The sequence below is a fragment of the Nothobranchius furzeri genome, chromosome 11, assembly GCF_043380555.1.
Source record: "Nothobranchius furzeri strain GRZ-AD chromosome 11, NfurGRZ-RIMD1, whole genome shotgun sequence".
In the NCBI taxonomy this organism is placed as follows: Eukaryota; Metazoa; Chordata; class Actinopteri; order Cyprinodontiformes; family Nothobranchiidae; genus Nothobranchius; species Nothobranchius furzeri.
The window spans coordinates 68272805-68292757 of NC_091751.1; the positions used below are offsets into that span (position 1 = coordinate 68272805).

Here is a 19953-nt window from a genome sequence, read left to right on the forward strand (position 1 = left end):
ATTTACAGTTTAACCTACGCAAATATTATTTTGTGTACTACTGATTTGAAAATATTTTCTGAAGCGTGCATTTGTGAGTGACAGCGTAACTATCCAATGGCCTTTTACGCATGTTGTTCCGGGACGTCAATTAGCTCCACCCCCTGAGCTAAGAGTCCAACATTTACAGTAAAATCAATAGTCTTTACATCCACACTAGACGTTTGTGTGTAAGTTCATCGTATATGTTTATTTATGATCTTAAGTAAGAGTTAGCTATTAAAGTGCATACAGGACTAGAAAAGATAGCTTTTTTGGACAGTTTTGAGTTTGTCGTCATGTGACCCGAGTTTTCCTGAGCTGTATTCGTTTTGCTGAACCTTGCTTGGTGAACATTTTATTTTGCAGTTAGTGATTAGCTGGATTAATGATGCTCCTGAGGCTGGCCGTGTCCCCGCGGTCGCGCGTTGCTGCGCCTCTTTCTGCGGCTGCACGGACCTTGTCTTCGGGTTCAGTGGACATCAGTGTCCCGCTGAACTTCTGGGCTGGACAGAGGAGGACAAGCCGAGACAAATGCAACAAGGAGAATGTTTACGAACCAGCAACGGGTAGGTCACTGGTTCTACCCAGCTGGACCTTCGTCTCTGCTGTGTGAGGTTCTGGAAAGTTTAGAAATACTTATTTACTAATCAACTGATCTCCGCTATAGTGCTTTTTACATTATTAGTCATCGTACTATTTCATGTAGCCAGGCAAGACCTTCAAAAACAAGCAAAAAGTGGTCCACTTTCCAGTAATCACAACCTGCCTTTATTTAGTGCCAAATTTTAAGTAATAAATCTTTTTTTTAAGTATTTGACCACATATTTGCAATACTATCTAAATATATTTGATTTGAAACTAGACATTTTAATATAAATTATGTATACAGTTAGATACGAATGTGGCAGATTTAAAGAGCAAGTCACCCCCAAATCAACTTTTTTTGCTGATAAACTGTATAAATGTGTCTAATTGTGCTGCAGACACGTGTCGTCAATAATTTGGTACTTCAGTGCATCTTAGTTAAAATTTAAATATTCTGCCTAAAACTCAGTGTTGCGCCGTTGTCAGGTAAAATCTCTGCACTGCATTTGAATTTAAATCTGCCACCGCTATTGGCTAAGAGGTATGCTATGATGTAAACTGGTACATTATGATGTCACAATGCCTGTGTGTGTGTATTTGTTAGTGGCTCCGCCCTCTCGGTCTGCTAGGGAACAGCATTTGTTGCATTTTTCAAACATGAAAAGGGAGTGAAGTAAGTTGCTTGTAGGGGGTGACTTGCTCTTTAAACAAAAAATTTAGCTAACATGCTAATTCAGACTACCTTAAAAAGAGGCCTTCAAAATAAAAGCAGGGTAAAGAGATCCCTGTATGAGTGGTGCGAGTCGAGAGCTTGGTAAATAGTAAAAAATAGTAAATGGCTTGTGTATGATATAGCGTCTTCTGGAGTCCTAGAACCCCCCACCCCCACCCCCCCAGGTGCTTTACAACACAATCAGTTATACAGCCATGCAAACACATTCGCACACTGGTTGTGATGCACTACAATGTAGCCACAGCTGCTCGGGGCGCACTGGCAGAGGTGAGGCTGATGAGCACTGGTGCCACCTGTCTCTCTCTCACCACCACCAGCAGGCAAGGACACAACGGCAGCGTGAGTGGAGATCAAACCTGCAACCATTCGATTATGCAGTGGACGATTAACTCCTCTGCCACGATAGGTCAGGCTCATTCCCAGTGAGAGTTGGACTCCCCCAAGGCTGCCCTTTATCAACGATTCCGTTCATAACTTAAATGGACAGGATCTCTAGGCGCAGCCAAGGTGTTGAAAGCCTGATGATCAAGATGATGTGGTCCTGTTGGCTTCATCAGAACATGATCTCCAGCTTTCACTGGAGCGGTTCGCAGCCGAGTGTGAAGCGGCTGGGATGAGAATCAGCTCTTCTAAATCAGAGACCATGGTCTCGAGTCGGAAAAGGGTAGAATGCCGTCTCTGGGTCAGGGACGAGGTCCTGCCCAAAGTGGAGGAGTTTAAGTATCTCGGGGTCTTGTTCACGAGTGAGGGAAAGCTGGAGCGTGAGATCGATTGGCAGATTGGTGCTGCATCTGCAGTTAGGGTTTTCGGGGCACGTCCAACTGGGAGAAAACCTAAAGGAATGCCCAGGACTCGCTAGAGGGACTATGTCTTTTGGCTGGTCAATGCCTTAGGATTCCCCTGGAAGAACTGGTCCAAGTGGCTGGGGAGAGGGAAGTCTGCTGCCCCTGACCTGACCACGGATAAGCAGACAATGATGGATAAATCCCTTTGATGGTGAGGTTGTGTCTATTGATCATTCAAAAATCGTCGTCGTCTTCGTCTTCCTCCGCTTATCCGGGTCGTGAGGGCAGCATCCCAACCAGAAAGCTCCAGACCGTCCTCTCCCCGGCCACCTCTACCAGCTACTCCGGCAGGACCCCAAGGCGTTCCCGGACCAGATTGGAGATGTAACCTCTCCAACGTGTCCTGGGTCGACCCGGGGGCCTCCTGCCGGCAGGACATGCCCGAAACACCTCCCCAGGGAGGCGTCCAGGAGGCATCCTGACCAGATGCCCAAACCACCTCAACTGGCTCCTTTTGATCCGGAGGAGCAGCGGTTCTACTCCGAGTCCCTCCCGAATGTCCGAGCTCCTCACCCTATCTCTAAGGCTGAGCCCGGCCACCCTACGGAGGAAACTCATTTGGGCCGCTTGTATCCGCGATCTCGTTCTTTCGGTCATTACCCAAAGCTCATGACCATAGGTGAGGATTGGGACGTAGATCGACCGGTAAATCGAGAGCCTGGCTTTCTGGCTCAGCTCCCTCTTCACCACGACAGATCGGCTCAGCGTCCGCATCACTGCAGACGCCGAACCAATCCGCCTGTCGATCTCCCGATCCCTCCTACCCTCACTCGTGAACAAGACCCCGAGATACTTAAACTCCTCCACTTGAGGTAGGAATCATTCAAAAATAATCTTGAAATCTCAATAAAAGGGACTCAAAGAGTTTAGATAAGGAATTTCATCTCCCCAGATTTTTTTTATGCCAGAAGGCTGAATTTGCAGATTAGCTACATGTTTTTTTTTAAAACTATCACATTTATATTAAGATTACAACATTTAAATGCAGCTTTATATTTGATTATTTATATTTAGATTAAACTTTATACATGTGGGTTTTGTACATTTGAACCTAACATTGATTTCCTGATTATGTGTGGTGCTTTTTGCATTTCTGGGCTCTAAACCTGCATCAATAGAACATGTGATAATTTGACTTGTTGATATCCTCTCTGTCTTTCTAAATGAAAACATTGAACAAAAGATGAAATCTGGTGTTTTCTGGTTAACAGCCTTCGAGTCTGGACTTGATTTTCACCTGGATGAAAGAATCACTCCCATTCAGTCATTAGTGACTGCAGGAAAAAAACCCAGATCCAGCTGGCCATGTATTGTTTGTGTGTTTGGCTTGTTTACCTTGTGAGTGGAATTGCCTGTTTGATTCTGCAGGGCGTGTCTTGTGCCACCTGGGCCCGTGTGGTGCTGCGGAGGTCGACCAGGCTGTGAAAGCCGCCAAGTTGGCCTTTGAACCCTGGAGCAAGCTGTCTGGCATGGAGAGAGCAAGGGTCATGATAGAAGCAGCTCACATCATTGAGGTGTGTGAAGGTTTGTTCCTTCAGCTTTGCTCCCACACAACAGTTTAAAGCGAGTGTTGATGGTTCTACGTACACAGAGCAGAAGAGAGGAGATCGCTGAAACAGAGGTGGTGAACAATGGGAAGTCCATCACAGAGGCCCGTCTGGATGTAGACTCAGCTCGACTGTGTATAGAATACTACGCAGGACTGGCCAGCACTCTGGCAGGTCAGTAGAAGAAGAAGAAAGTGTCATTTCTATAGCGCCTCTCAAGATAAAAATCACGAGGCGCTTTACAAAAACAAAAACATGTAAAAATATAAAAAAGCATTTAGAAAATGTTTAAAAATATATTTAAAATGAGCAAAAATAGACAATTGTGTCAAAAAAATGTTAAGAAAGAGAGAGAGAACAGGAAAGAGGGAAATCAGTGGATCCTGAGGAAGGTGGAATAGGTGGGGAGAGCAGAATAAAGAGAGAGAGGTGAAGAAGGTCATACAAAAGCCAGCTTGAACAGTTCAGTTTTCAGTTCAGTTTAGTTTATTTGTCATATGCAAGTTAGCACAGGGTCAACATTGCAATGAAACGTGTATGACGAGCAGCGGTCTCTCAGCAACATGATACAGGAGAAAATATAATAAAATATAATAAAAATATAATAAAATAAAGCAAAAAATATATAGTAAGGAGCAAAATATTAGAGAGACATGGTAAAAGGGAAAAGATGACTAAATATATATGTGTCAATAAAGAAAATCCTGAAAAGAAATATGACGGGAGGGCAGATGGGATATTGCACAGGAATGAGCTGCAGAAAATTACAGTATTGCACTTTAGATATAAATTACAGTATTGCAGGATATAAATTATGCAGGATATAGATTACAGTGTTGCACTTTGGATATAAATTACAATAACAATAAAGTGAAGTGACCAGTACGGATTAAATATAGTACTTGTGAAGCTGCAGGGTAGCTTCTGAGTCCTGTGTTGTGTGTGTTTAGGTGTTGTGGTTGAGGTGTCGTATGGCTTGATGATAGAAACTGTTTTTAAGTCTTGTAGTCCGAGCAGACAGACTCCTGTAACGTCTGCCAGATGGTAACAAGGAGAACAGCTGATGTGCCGGGTGGCTGTGGTCCTTGATGATGCTGTGTGCTTTCCGGAGGCATCGTTGGAGATAAATGTCCTGAATGGCAGGAAGCCTCATGCCAGTGATGTGCTCTGCTGCTTTCACCACCCTCTGTAGTGATTTACGGCTGCTGGCAGAGCAGCTTCCGTACCACACTGTGATGCAGCTCGTCAGCAAGCTCTCAATTGCACACCTGTAGAAATTTGAGATGAAGCAGGCGCTCACGCCAAACTTCCTCAGCCTCCTCAGGAAGTAAAGCCGCTGGCGAGCTTTCCTGATAGTAGTGTCTGTGTGAAGGGTCCAGGAGAAGTCCTCAGTGATGTTGACTCCAAGGAACTTGAAGCTGCTGACCCTTTCGACCTCGACCCCGTTGATGCGGATGGGTTGGTGTTCCCTGACTGGTCGTTTCCGGTAGTCCACTATCATTTCTCTGGTTTTGCTGATGTTGAGAGTCAGGTTATTTTCCAGGCACCACTCGTACAGTGCCATCACCTCCTCTCTATAGGCCGTCTCATCATCCCCTGTGATGAGGCCTATGATGGTTGTGTCATCCGCAAACTTGATGGTGATGTTGGTCTCATGTTTAGCAACACAGTCGTGTGTGAACAGGGAATATAGGAGGGGGCTAAGCACACAACCCTGGGGCGTACCTGTGTTTAGGATGAGTGATGAGGAAGTGTGCTTACCAACTCTCACCACCTGGGGCCTGTCTGTGAGGAAGTTTAGAATCCAACTGCAGATCGGTGTTCCCAGCCCAAGGTCGACGAGCTTCGTGGCAAGTCTTGAGGGGATGATGGTGTTAAATGCCGAGCTGTAGTCGATGAAGAGCATTCTTGCATATGTATTCCCTTTCTCCAGGTGAGTGAGGGCGGTGTGTGTTGCCAGGGCGATGGCATCCTCTGTGGCTCTGTTTGTCCGATAGGCAAACTGAAGAGGATCCAGTGTGTCAGGGAGGGAGGAGCAGATGTGACATTTGACCAGCCGCTCCAGGCACTTCATGATGACGGATTTCAGTGCAACAGGACGGTAGTCATTCAGACAGGAGACCACTGATTTTTTGGGAACGGGAATCATGGTGGATGCTTTGAGGGACGTCGGGACCACTGACTGCCTCAGGGAGAGGTTGAAGATGTTGGTAAACACCTCTGCCAGCTCGTCTGCACACACTCTGAGTAGCCGGCCTGGGATGCCGTCTGGTCCTGGAGCTTTGTGAGGATTGACCTTTTTAAAGGCCCATCTCACAGCTTCTGTTTCCAGAGTTAGAGTTGCAGCCTCACTGTCCTCTTGAGGGTAGAGGATCTCCTCTCTGTTGTCTGCATCAAAACGAGCATAGAAGTTGTTCAGCTCGTCTGCGAGAGATGCAGTGGGCTGAACACTGACTGTGCTGACCTTCTTGTAGTCAGTGACAAGTGAGTCTTCAGCTGCTTTTTAAAGGAGACCACTGAGTCCACTGATCTCAGGCTCAGGGGGAGAGAGGTCCAGAGTCTGGGGGCCACAGCAGCAAATGATCTGTCACCTTTGACCTTTAGCCTGGTGCTGCACAACCAGTAGGCTTTGGTCACTGGACCTCAGGGACCTGCTGGGGGTGTAGGGACTAAGAAGATCACCAATGTAAGATGGTGCTTGTCCATGTAAGGCCCTATAGACCAGAACCAGGATCTTTACATGAACCCTGAAGTTGACTGGCAGCCAGTGAAGCTGGAGGAGAATCGGGGTGATGTGGGTGTGTTTGGAGGACTTGGTCAGAAGCCGAGCACAGGCGTTCTGAACCACCTGTAGACGGTTCAGGGAGGTTCTGCTCAGACACGTGAAAAGAGTGTTACAGTAGTCTAAGCGTGAGGAGATGAAGGTGTGGAGAACTGTCTCAAGTTCAGAGCGGGACAGAATGGGACTCAGCTTAGCAACGTTCCTGAGATGGAAGAAGGAAGAGCGAACAAGAGAACTGACATGAGAATCCAGGGTGAGAGCTGGGTCAAAGGTCACGCCGAGATTCCTGACAGAGGGTTTGGTGTGGGAAGCAAGCTGACCAAGAGAGTAAACTAAAGCTTATAATAAAAAATGCATTTTAATTATTCAAATGTCACTGTGTGATATGAAACAAAACCCAAATCAACTAAAATTTATAATTACAAATAGAAAACACCTGCAAAGTGTTCCTGAGCCTTTAAATAGTCTCTCTGTCTAGTTGAATGACTGAAATAAATTTGACTTTGCACCAGATTCTAATTTTTCCAGTTTCACTTGTTTGTATAATTGGGAGTTTTTATTAGCATTTCTACTCATAATGTAGTAAAACACACATATAAATAATAATCCTTCAAAATGACAGTAGAACAGGCACAAATATGATCTAGGACTTAAATGAGCTAACTTTTAACACCAGAGCAGGCATGGCATATTCTGAGAATGATCAGGAACACTAACTGGTTCCAGTTGGATGACTGGAGGTGGATGGGAAGATAAAAGATCATGGCGAGGAAATAATGATCCGACGAACAGGTGAGCGGACCTTCCTTACATGGGAAGTTCTGATGTCACGTTGAGGAGGGGATGCTGCAGACCCGCAGATTCACGCCTGCTGCAGCGAATCTGGTGTGATCTCCAGCCTGAACACAACTTCCTCGTTCCTCGCTGCCCCTGATGCACTTAAGCATCCGCCCCTTAGCTGATGACAGCTTCAGCACACCTCGCTGCTTAATGATAGTAATGTATGTGATGTTTAGACAGAGACTCGTCTCAGAAACATAGAATTCCCCGACAGAATTGTTTAGAAAATCATCAGAAAAGTTTCAGAGTGTTTCTGTTTTAACTTAAACTTCTGTTTTCAACTTTAAGACACGTTGTTTGTGATTGTTTAGAGTAGTGAGGACACGGAGCGTTCTCCCAGCGGCAGCCAGGTGCCTCTCGTGTGTCTGACTACTTTCATAAACTACTGTTGGGGCACAGAATTATTGTCTGGTGCTTTCAGCGCTGCACAGATGTTACGTAAATGTTAAAAATATAGCTTACCGCAACTTTTGTAAAGTTTCCGGTGCCACCGGGCAGCCGCAGCAGAGACGATCTCTGAAAAATGTCCGCGACACAGACTCCGTTGTTGTCTGGAAATTTATTTTTCCAAGTTAAGAAAAGAGGCGGACGTGTTTCCTAAATCCTGCATCAGTCCAAGCAAGGCAACTTCTTTCTGTGTTTATTCCGTTTTAGTAGCCACTAGCACTGTGCATTGTTGTGTGCGTCAGTGATATTCAGTCTACAAGGAAATCGTGCAATGACAAAGGTTCCGCCGTGCTCAAAATGCAAGCTGCGATTAAATGCGTTAATTTTTTTCTAATTAATTAATCGTAATTAACGCGTTAAAGTCCCGGCCCTACTTTAAACATTATTCATTTCATATAGTCAACATGTTCTGCCATGATGCTGTAGACCAGTGGTTCCTTTTGATTATTTCTAGAATACAAGTTAAAGCTGTATACGTCTTCATTTTAGCTATGTTAGTAGTTAGTTGATGTTGTTAGTTAGTCATGCTGGTATAGTTTAACCAGTAATTGTCGTCTAATCCCGGATCACACTGTGCGATGCGCGGCCGTTTTAGTCAAATCCCTCATCGGGAGCATGTTCTTAAACGTGAGGGCCATTTGTAAATCTGTGCTCGTCCAGTCTGACCCAAATCAGCCTCCGACAATTTACAAGCATGCTTGAAAACCTACGATTCCTGTCTGCAACCGACCAATGAAAACACACCTTTGAGACGCCGCAGCATCAGGACTCCCCCCTCTGAGCTTCAGTTTAAATTATGCTTAAATGCGGATTAAAAACTTCACACAATTTTTTTTATTTTAGTTAACAGCCCAAGTTAAACCGGAGTTGTACTAAAATAATTAAACTACATTTTTAGACCATCAGATAAATTGTGAAAACCTTGATTCTGTGAGAGCTGAGAGGAGATGAGCTCACGGATAGGGCTGTCGCGATTGAGGAATTCCCCCTGCGGTGAGTCAGGGCAGCTCAATATTGCGATATGCGATATTATTGCACCTCGTTTTTATTTATGTACTTAGCAAATTTGTTTGTTAATTACTAAACTCATGGTAATATTTCCTTTGAAACATTGTGCTTACACATTTAAAAAATGTTAGAAAAAAACACACGGCCATTTTTAACACTTTAGTGAATGCAGATCAAAGGGCAGTAACGGCATTCTCTGACTGAACTTAAAAACAACATTCAGGAGGTTTAACTTTGAAATGCAAATTTGGCTGCAACATCTAACAGAAATAAAAAAAAGTGCCCTACTATCTCCTCGATCAGCGCGGACTTTACCTCTCAGCATGCGCTGTCGCGAGATTTAATCAAGTGCGGTAATTGCGGTGGCACGTCATGCAGCGCGGTGGGTTTCTTAATATCGCGATATATTGTTCTTGCGACTATTGCAACAGCCCTACTCACGGACATAAAAAATAAAACACAAAAACACGAGATCTCTTTTCTGCTGGTGGAACGTTCACATATAACCAATAAGGATGGTTCAGTACAGCGTTTTGCTGCAGGAAGTCAGAGGAAGCTGCACTCGGTGACAGAGAGTGGGATGAGCGGTCACAGAGCTGCGGAGTAAATAGTGAAACAGATATTAGAGCGATCTGTGACAGATTGTTACTCCTCTAGTTTAGTTTGTTTTTACGTGGAAAGGAGAAGGAGCCAGCAGACAGATCAGCTGTTCAGCTGAAAGAAGAGAAAAGGAGTCCCGCAGCTGGAGTCTGACGCTAAAGCGAGGGTTTTAAAAATGATCCTTCCTCTTTGAGGAAGATGAGCTCGGCCGTGAGCTGACGCTAAAAATAAATGCTAACGGTGGTGCTTTATTTTATCTTTTCAGCTTTGTTTTGATTAGTTGCCTGCTCAGTGGCATGTGCTTTCTGGAGGTGTGCTCGCGAGCGACGCTTCCTGTGGGAGCGAGACGTCGTGCAGTCTGAGTTAAATCATGCGCCGTACATTGTGACATGAACAATCCGGTACGATGGCCGCAAACCGCAGTGTGATCCGGGCCTAATGTGGGTCAGAAGCTGAAAGGTTCAGGAGCTGCTGCTGTAGAGAAATGTCATGTTTTTACGAAATCCATTGAAATAAAGCATTTCTGCTCTGCTCAGGTCAGCATGTTCAGTTACCAGGTGGGTCCTTCGCCTACACCCGCAGGGAGCCCCTGGGAGTGTGTGCAGGCATCGGAGCTTGGAATTATCCCTTTCAGATCGCAGCGTGGAAGTCTGCTCCAGCCCTGGCCTGTGGTAGGGAGGATGACAGCGTGTCCAAAATGACCAATAACAGGTTTATTACAGTGCTCAGCATAAATGAGTACACCCCCTTTAAAAAGCAAGAATGTAGTCAGTAGCTCAATGAACAAGAGAACATTTTTCACAAGGCTGGGTTTTATTGAACACTTGTTTAACTCCAGAACATGAAATTAAGCTTAATAAAATAACTTGGATCACAAAATCTTCAGTTTTACTAAATCTGGTTGAAACAAAAATGAATACACCCCACAACAAAATCTAGTATTTTATCCGACCACCGTGATTTTCAAGGACAGCACCAAGTCTTCTAAGCATGGAATGAACAAGTTGGCGACATGTTGCAACATCGATCTTTTTCAGGTCAACATGAACCTCTTTTAGAGTCAGGATGCTCAACCTGCTGCTTCAGAATTACCCACAGGTGCTGGTTTGGGTTCAGATCAGGAGACATACTTGGACATTCAGTCACCTTCACCCTGTTCTTCTTCAGAAATGCAACAGCAGCTTTAGATGTGTGTTTGGGATTGTTGTCGTGTTGGAAAAGTGCACGACGACCGCGCGCACGGAGTGATGGCAGCATCTTCTCCTTCAGTATAGAGCAGCACATCGTTGAGTTCATGATACCATCAGTGAAATGCGGCTCCTCAACACCAGCAGCACTCATGCAGCCCACATAAGGACACCGCCGCCACCATGCTTCACTGTAGGCACCATGCATTTGTCTTTGAAATCCTCACCTTTATGACGCCGTACAGAAACCGTGATCTTTGTCTCATCACCCCAGAGTCTAGAGTCCCGGTAGTCTTCATCTCTTTCAGCATGGGCCCAAGAAAATCCTAGGTTTGCTTTTTTGTGCATAAGCTTCCTTCGTGGACGATACCCATGCATGCCATTCCTCTGCAGTGTGCGCCATACGGTGTCACAGGAAACAGTCACTCCAGTTTGGCTCTCTACTGCTTTAGCTAACTGCAGTGAACTTGCACGGTGATTTTCTTCAACGCCTCTCATCAGAAGACGCTCCTGTCCAGATTTTAACTTCCATGGACGGCCTGGACGTCTCTGGATGATGGTTGCACTTCCATCTTTCTTAAATGTTTGGATCACTTTTGCTACAGTATTCTGACTGATAAGTAAAGCTTTGCTGATCTTCTTGTAGTCCTCGCCTTTTCGTGTAAAGAAATGATTTCCTTTCTCAGATTTTGTGACATTTCTTTTCCACGAGGAGCCGTTGCTGACAGCATGAAACGGGAAGGGCTTTTCTTTGTTAAGTAATGCTCTTTTATAGTCACCTGTCTGCTGGACACCTCTTAATGAATCATTAGACTCACCTGTGGTTGAATGCCTGCTAATTAGAATATTGTAGTATTAAGTGTGGCTTTTCTCCTGAGACTATAATTGGGGTGTACTCATTTTTGCAACATGGGCTTGAATGAATTTGTAGGGTAAATCACGTTTCTGTTTGTGCAAATGAACAAATCGTGTTTGCAATCAATGGCCCACATCTGTGGGAGTATTTAGTACTCTGGTGTCTCATAGAAAGTGTTGATTCTGAAAGGAAACTAACGGATTTCTGACACGTGTAGTGGGTGTACTCATTTATGCTCAGTAAATGAAGGGATCATGGGTGACAAAGATTTTTATTGAACACTTACAGTGAGGCAAAAAAGTATTTAGTCAGCCACCGATTGTGCAAGTTCTCCCACTTAAAATGATGACAGAGGTCAGTAATTTTCATCATAGGTACACTTCAACTGTGAGAGACAGAATGTGAAAAAAAATCCATGAATTCACATGGCAGGATTTTTAAAGAATTTATTTGTAAATCAGGGTGGAAAACAAGTATTTGGTCATTTCAAACAAGGAAAATCTCTGGCTCTCACAGACCTGTAACGTCTTCTTTAAGAAGCTTTTCTGTCCTCCACTCGTTACCTGTATTAATGGCACCTGTTTGAACTCATTATCTGTATAAAAGACACCTGTCCACAGCCTCAAACAGTCAGACTCCAAACTCCACTATGGCCAAGACCAAAGAGCTTTCGAAGGACACCAGGAAAAGAATTGTAGACCTGCACCAGACTGGGAAGAGTGAATCTACAATAGGCAAGCAGCTTGGTGTGAAAACATCAACTGTGGGAGCAATTATCAGAAAATGGAAGACATACAAGACCACTGATAATCTCCCTCGATCTGGGGCTCCACGCAAGATCTCATCCCGTGGGGTCAAAATGATCATGAAAACGGTGAGCAAGAATCCCAGAACCACACAGGGGGGGGGGGGGGGGACCTGGTGAATGACCTGCAGAGAGCTGGGACCACAGTAACAAAGGTCACCATCAGTAACACACTACAACGGCAGGGAATCAAATCCTGCAGTGCCAGACGTGTTCCGCTGCTGAAGCCAGTGCATGTCCAGGCCCGTCTGAAGTTTGCCAGAGAGCACATGGATGATACAGCAGAGGATTGGGAGAATGTCATGTGGTCAGATGAAACCAAAGTAGAACTTTTTGGTATAAACTCAACTCGTCGTGTTTGGAGGAAGAAGAATACTGAGTTGCATCCCAAGAACACCATACCTACTGTGAAGCATGGGGGTGGGAACATCATGCTTCGGGGCTGTTTTTCTGCTAAGGGGACAGGACGACTGATCCGTGTTAAGGACAGAATGAATGGGGCCATGTATCATGAGATTCTGAGCCAAAACCTCCTTCCATCAGTGAGAGCTTTGAAGATGAAACGTGGCTGGGTCTTCCAACACGACAATGATCCCAAACACACCGCCCGGGCAACAAAGGAGTGGCTCCGTAAGAAGCATTTGAAAGTCCTGGAGTGGCCTAGCCAGTCTCCAGACCTCAACCCCATAGAAAATCTGTTGAGGGAGTTGAAAGTCTGTGTTGCTCGGCAACAGCCCCAAAACATCACTGCTCTCGAGAAGATCTGCATGGAGGAATGGGCCAAAATACCAGCTACTGTGTGTGCAAACCCGGTAAAGACCTATAGTAATCGTTTGACCTCTGTTATTGCCAACAAAGGTTATGTTACAAAGTATTGAGTTGAATTTTTGTTATTGACCAAATACTTATTTTCCACCCTGATTTACAAATAAATTCTTTAAAAATCCTGTCGTGAATTCATGGATTTTTTTTTCACATTCTGTCTCTCACATTTGAAGTGTACCTATGATGTCAATTACTGACCTCTGTCATCATTTTAAGTGGGAGAACTTGCACAATCGGTGGCTGACTAAATACTTTTTTGCCCCACTGTAAGTCACTACAGTGAAACAGCTGGTTTGGCTCCATGTGTACTTTGTATTGGATGCACTAAAATGTTTTGGAAGATTATTCTAGTTTTCTATATGCCAATTAATTGTTGCATTATTATGCTGTGGTCATCACGCCTTAGGAAAAGGGTAAAGGTGATTTACCAGTAGATGGCAGTAAAACAGAACACGTGGATTTATTTGGGACCATCGTTAATCTTTAATTTTAAGAGTTTAAGCGTTATGTTTTCCTACAACAGGTAACTCTATGGTGTTCAAGCCTTCACCTGTGACGCCTGTGACAGCAGTCCTACTGGCAGAGATCTATATGCAGGCCGGAGCTCCAGAGGGACTTTTCAACGTGGTCCAGGGTGGTCAGGAGACCGGTAGCTTCCTGTGTCACCACCCCGATGTGGCTAAAGTGTCTTTCACAGGGAGCATACCCACAGGACAGAAGGTATGAGCTACTCAAAATCCCACAGGGTTTAAAAATAAGCTGTTATAAAAAGATTGATGAACTTCTAATGTTAAACTTTAGATCATGGAGATGGCATCAAAGGGCGTGAAACCAGTGACTCTGGAGCTCGGGGGGAAATCTCCTCTAATCATCTTTCAAGACAGTGACCTGGAGAACGCTGTGAGGGGAGCTCTCATGGCCAACTTCCTGTCTCAGGGGCAGGTAGAGTTCTGCTGTCAATTTCAAATTCTCTTTATTGCTCAAAGAAAGATAAATAACGTTCACGTTTCTTCAGTACTCCCTATGTTTTCTTCAGTTTGCTTCTTTTTAAAGTTACTTTAAAGTTATTTAAAGTTACTTTTTCGTAACGTACGTGGTGCATTTGACAAGACAGAGCTGAAAACGGCTCGTTTTTTTTTCCTCTCTCTCTCTCCTCTTCCTCAGGATCCACTCCCTCTTTCCTATTCACTCTCTCTCTCTTTCTTTACATTTTTTAATCACAATTGTCTATTTTTTGCTCATTTTAAATATATTTTAATCATTTTCTAAATTCTTTTTTCTATTTTACATGTTTTGTTTTTGTGAAGCGCCCCGTGATTTTTATCTTGAGAGGCGCTATAGAAAAGATCTTTTCTTCTCTCTCTCTCTTAATTCATGCACTTAAATATTAATGTTCTGATTTTATTGAAAAACTTGTTCTGTAATAGTTCCTTTACTATTGTGGTCAAAAACATTTAATCTCAACTCTGAGGCTGCTCTGTAAATAGTTTTCAAATAAACAATACACATAGCAACTTCTGATCAGACTTAAAATAACGTATTGATGTAAACCACACCCACTTCCGGTTAAACTACACCCACTTCCGGGTTAGGCCACGCCCACTCCAAGTACAGTTACAGATAGTGGTGTACTTGCTCATCCCTACTGTAGAGTAAAGTGCTTTGGAGTCCTCTGACTCTGAAAGGCGCTATACAAGTGTGGGTCATCATTTAAGATTCACGGCCAGCACACACCACACGTACTCCTACACGTCACACGCCTGTTAGTGTCTGGTGGCAAAATATCCCAGCAGCAGGAACGCCAGCCTGGCTGTTTGCAATTTTAATTCCTCATTGGAACAAAATGTGTCCCTGAAACACTCAAGCTTGTTTATTGTTGATTTTGAGTTGAGCACGTCTGACACACAGGTCTGCAGCAACGGTACCAGGGTGTTTGTGCAGAGGGAAATCCTCTCGGAGTTTGTGGAGGAGGTGGTGAGGAGGACACAGGCCATCGCGATAGGAGACCCTCTTCTAGAGAGCACCAGGATGGGGGCTCTGGTCAGCCGGCCACATCTAGAAAAAGTCTTGTACTTTGTCGAGAAAGCAAAAGAGGAGGTATGAGCAAGCCAACAGTTAATCCGAGCGGGTTTGTGTTTTAGTGTTAGCTATCAGTTCTGTTAACAGGGAGCCACGGTGCTGTGTGGAGGGGAACGGTTTGTTCCTGCAGATCCCACTCTCAGAGGAGGATACTACATGACTCCATGCGTCCTGGGTAAAACCACCAAGAAGTTCTTGTAAAGCTTGTTTTGGTTTTTATACCCATTTTATTTTGTAAAGAGTGTCTTATGTCCCTCCTCCAGGCGACTGCACAGATGAGATGACCTGTGTGAAGGAGGAGATCTTTGGTCCAGTCATGTCTGTGTTGTCATTTGAAACAGAAGAGGAGGTGCTACAGAGAGCCAACGACACCACGATGGGGTTGGCTGCAGGTGTCTTTACCAGGTGGGTCACTGACTTCTAGCCAGCCTGACTCTCAAGAAACAAATCAACCATTTCTTGCTCTTTTCTCACACAGTTTAGTAAAGAAATAGTTTTTTACCGGACATGTTTCAGCTAGTATCTCTAGCCATCATCGGAGATTGCCTGATGTTGATGTCGACGTTGGTGGCGTCGCTTCCTTTTATCGTTTTACTAAACTGTGTAAGAAAAGAACAAGAAATGGATTACGAATGAAAGCACAGAATGAATGTACACAAAAGTATCAAATCAATTAACCTGACAGCAGTTTACAGAGGTTTTATTTTGAAGCTCAGCTTTCTGCACAGCCTGAATGTACACACCCTGCTAAAGTGATAAAAGGACACTGGGGGGGGGGGGGGTGGGGGGGGGTCCGTTTCTCTCCTTTTGAAAAGATGAAAGCAGGACATAGTTATGGTTTGCTATCTGTGAGTTTGTGAAGTTGCCGAGTCTGCACCGAACGACTGGCCCTTACACACTAGCATCAGCTCCACTCCGCCTGGACCGGGTTGGAAGTGTTCTCGTTTGGGTAGCCTTGGATCTTACCGAGCGCAACCGGATGTCTTTTCAGCCCTCTTCTTAAGGAGGTCTTCCTGGAGCTGAACTGGTCCGAAACACCCAATGCTGACTGACTGGCTGGCTTAAAATCACACCTACCATTAGAGGGAGTCTCCGATTGGCAAAATAGAATCAGCACACGGGGGCTTCCCGCATGCATGATTCATTGTCATTCTGGATAGCGATGGGTACCGAATTCGGTACTCTTTAAGGTACCGACCGAATTCCATAGTACCGACTGAGCACCGATTCACGTCATTTGAAACGGTGCCTCGTTTCGGTACCCGTCCTTCATAACGAGAACTTGCCTAGACAGCTGCGCATGCGCAAGAGCGTTATGTCGGTCGCTGCGAGCCAGTTGTAAACAGAGCAGCATGGTAGAAAGAACGCACGCTAAAGCTTGGGTCCACTTCACTAAATGTGATGGGTAACTGGGTGATGATGAAACCAGCGACAACGATCTAAGTGAGACATCCTCATCTTAATCTGCTCCGGTAGGTAAATAAAATGTTTAAGATAACGTTAGCTTGATATGTTAGCTTCCGTTTCGCTAATGGTGCGTTCGCTTTCTCCTCGGAACTCTGAATTTCCGACTAGAAGAACATGAACGCGCTCTAAAGTTTGGCTTCACTTTACTAAATGCGACGGGTGATTGGGTGAAGATGAAACCAGCGACAACGATCTAAGTGTGAGGCATCATCGTTTTAATCTGCTCCAGCAGCTAAATAAACTGTTTAAGATAACGTTAGCTTGATATGTTAGCTTCCATTGCCACCATTGTTATCAGCTAATGGTGCGTTCGCTTTCTCCTCGGAAATTCTAACTTCCCAGTAGGAAAAATCAAATGAAAAAGGACGGCAAAAGGAATGAAGATACACAGTAAATTTAGTTCACAGTAAATATGTTTGCTTCAGTTTAATTATCAGCTTATAAAACTACAAGGACGATGTTAAAATACAAACAGTTGAATGTTATTTATCGTGATATTTATCAAATATGGTTATAAATTGAGAAAAAAATATTTAATTATAAAAGAGAATTAAAATATTAAACACTCAAAAGTATCGAAAATTGGTACCGTTAAGTACCGGTATCGATTCCTAGGTACCGGGAATTAGTACCAAATCGATTCAAATGTCAAAGGTACCCATCCCTAGTGACGTGTGCTCTTTTAGATTGACTGAAGACCAGACACGCCGCTGCGTTCTGGACAATTTGAAGAGGTCTCACAGTACAAAGTTGTTCTTTGTTCACTCAGACTTTCAGCTTAAGTCTTGTGTTTCTAGACAAAAGTCACTTTTCACATGTAAGTGGAAAATAAAGGAAATCAAGATCCTGCTGGGATTAACAGTTTCCACATTTGGAACAATAAAAGGACTCGGTGAGATATAAAAGCTGCTGCTGTTTAGGTTGGGTCAGAACCTCCTGGGGTCTCATTTATCAAACATAGCGTAGAATCCTTACTAAAACCGTACTTAAGCTCAGCAAAAAAAAGTACTTACACCAAGTAGGTTAGTGATCTATTAAACATGGAGTACGCACAGCTGCACGCAGTCTCCGCTTCATAAATCGGAGACTAACGAGAATGCTTCTCAGCTGCATTTTAGTCACATCCCGCCCTCACCACACCCACTTACTGCCATAAATAGTCAATGCAAAGTGCCTTGTGGACCTCATGCATGTACATAAGCCGGCTGTTGCAGCGCTCCGCCAATGACGATGGCGACCGTAGATCAAGGCAGATCAAGGAAGCGCAATTTCACAGAAGCAGAAATTGAGTTACCTGTGGGTGAGGTGGAGAAATGAAAGGAAGTGCTTTTGCAAAACAAATAAGAGAAAATCCACGGAGTGGCGCAGCGTTGCTGAAGCCGTCAATGCTGTGAGTTCTTCAGAGAGATCTGTGGCGGATATAAAAAAAAAACGACCCGATCAGGATTTGATCCCCAGACTCCCAGGTGAAAGTCACGCATGCTAACCAGTCAGCCAAATGGAGATCTCCCTTGGCCAAGTAGCCAGGGCGCATGATCAATTGGGTCACAGTGACACGACATACACACTGTCACAGACGCATGACATTCTGTCTCAATGTGTCCCCCTGCTGATATTCTGCATTCCGTATTCTGCGCTTCAGGCTGTGTGTGTGTGTGTGTGCGCGCGCACGCGTGTGTGCGTGGTCTTGTTCTGTGTGAAAACGAAGCAGTACAAGTGATAATGCTGCAGGATTTCATACTTGTATCCTTCTCAGCAGCAGCACTGCAGGTGCTCTCATGTCCAACATTTTTCTGCTAAGTTTTCTTTCATAAATCTCAAAGTTTGCGTAGAAAGTTGCTTACGCAGTTTTCTGACCCCGTTTTGTGCGTAAGCAAGCTTGATAAATGAGTTCCCTGGGCTTTTTAAATCCAGCCTAAATGTTTATATGATCTGTGTCATAAATCACATCTGGTCTGTAAAACAGAGAAACTTTGTAGTACAACTTTAAGTATTAATTTCCATGTGGCATTCAAGTAACCCCCCCCCCCCCACACACACACACACACACACACACACAGAACATCTGCATTTACCATTTTGTGTGCAGAGATGTGGCTCGAGCCCATCGTGTGGTTGAGCAGCTCAAAGCTGGTTCCTGTTTCATCAACAACTACAACATCACGCCTGTGGAGGTGCCGTTTGGAGGCTTCAAGATGTCCGGTAGGATTCACTAGTCTGAAACTATTAACATCTGATAGAGTCTGAGAAGGCGGTTGATGAACTGGATCTAAATGCATCACTGAAACTGTTTGTCATTCTTGTCTGCTCCCGTTTCCAGGGATAGGACGGGAGAATGGCCAGGTGACAGTGGAGTACTACTCCCAGCTGAAGACTGTGTTTGTGGAGATGGGAGACGTGGACAGCCTCTTCTAGGCCATGAGGACAGGAAGCAGTGACACCCAGCCAAAGACTGAAGGGGAGTGTCTTACTCAGGGAAAATCAAACAGACAGTTAAGCACGTTAAAGAGAACACACACGTTACGTGCTCTGCACCTTTTCGGCCACAAGAAGGCCTCGGTGGCTTCTGCCTTGCCTGTTTCAGCTGTGTGCAATTGGGCAATCATGGGCAGCTGTTAAAGGCTGCTCTCCTGCCCAGTTCTTTGAGAAGGTCCAGGGTAGTGAAGGCTCGGAAGAGATTTTGCTGCTCTCTTCTGGTTAGTCTCGGCTTTAGGTATTCACTTCAGTATTTGGTATTCAATTCGACTCTCTAGTAATCCCGACCTAGGAATGGCTATTCGACTTTGATTGTGGACTTTGCGATTTGGACTTAGTATCAGATTTTGACACTCTAGTAACCCGACCTAGGAACAGCAACTGACTTTGATTGTGGACTGTTCCCCGCGTCCCTGCTTAACAGGGCGTCCCTCCATTAGCGTGGAGTTAGTAGTTATTGTGTTTCGATTAAACCCCTTTTCCCAGCCCTTTTTGGCTTGGCGCTTTTTGTTACTCTTTTTTTTTTTTTTTCCTTTTGTGAATATCTGCCTTTTTGTTTTGTTTAATAAAATCCTTTGTTGGACACTACGCTCTGTTATTATTTCACCCACACTCAAACTTTATTGCTCCCTCACCTACCACATCTCTCCTAGCGTCTTCTTGTCTGGTTTTAATGCAGATGTCTGAATCATCGACCTAAATATACTGGACATCTCCTTTCCATAGGCTCCAATATCACGTTTTTGAGGCTAAATGGGAGGTGGCCACCACCGCCATTTTGACCGTGTCACAGGTTCCGTCAAGCCCAGACAATTCCACAAAAGGGAAGAGCGGTGGAGCTGAGGGTGGGG

At 44.6% G+C, this 19953-nt stretch overlaps 1 protein-coding gene across 2 annotated transcripts; it reads left to right on the forward strand.

Moving 5' to 3' along the window:
• The first annotated feature begins 124 nt into the window (after window positions 1–124).
• aldh9a1b (aldehyde dehydrogenase 9 family, member A1b) lies at window positions 125–19690 on the forward strand. 2 transcript variants are annotated; one of them, XM_015957664.2, is made up of 12 exons: window positions 125–209; window positions 388–587; window positions 3553–3698; window positions 3776–3905; window positions 9945–10079; window positions 13605–13801; window positions 13883–14023; window positions 14990–15178; window positions 15248–15335; window positions 15424–15565; window positions 18717–18829; window positions 18948–19690. In XM_015957664.2, exons 2-12 carry the CDS (start codon window positions 407–409, stop codon window positions 19040–19042), a joined length of 1557 nt encoding a protein of 518 aa, XP_015813150.1. In that variant the 5' UTR covers window positions 125–209; window positions 388–406; the 3' UTR covers window positions 19043–19690. The 2 variants fall into 2 exon arrangements, with proteins under 2 accessions (XP_015813150.1, XP_054596458.1); XM_054740483.2 differs by having other exon boundaries at window positions 174–587.
• The last annotated feature ends 263 nt before the right edge of the window (window positions 19691–19953 follow it).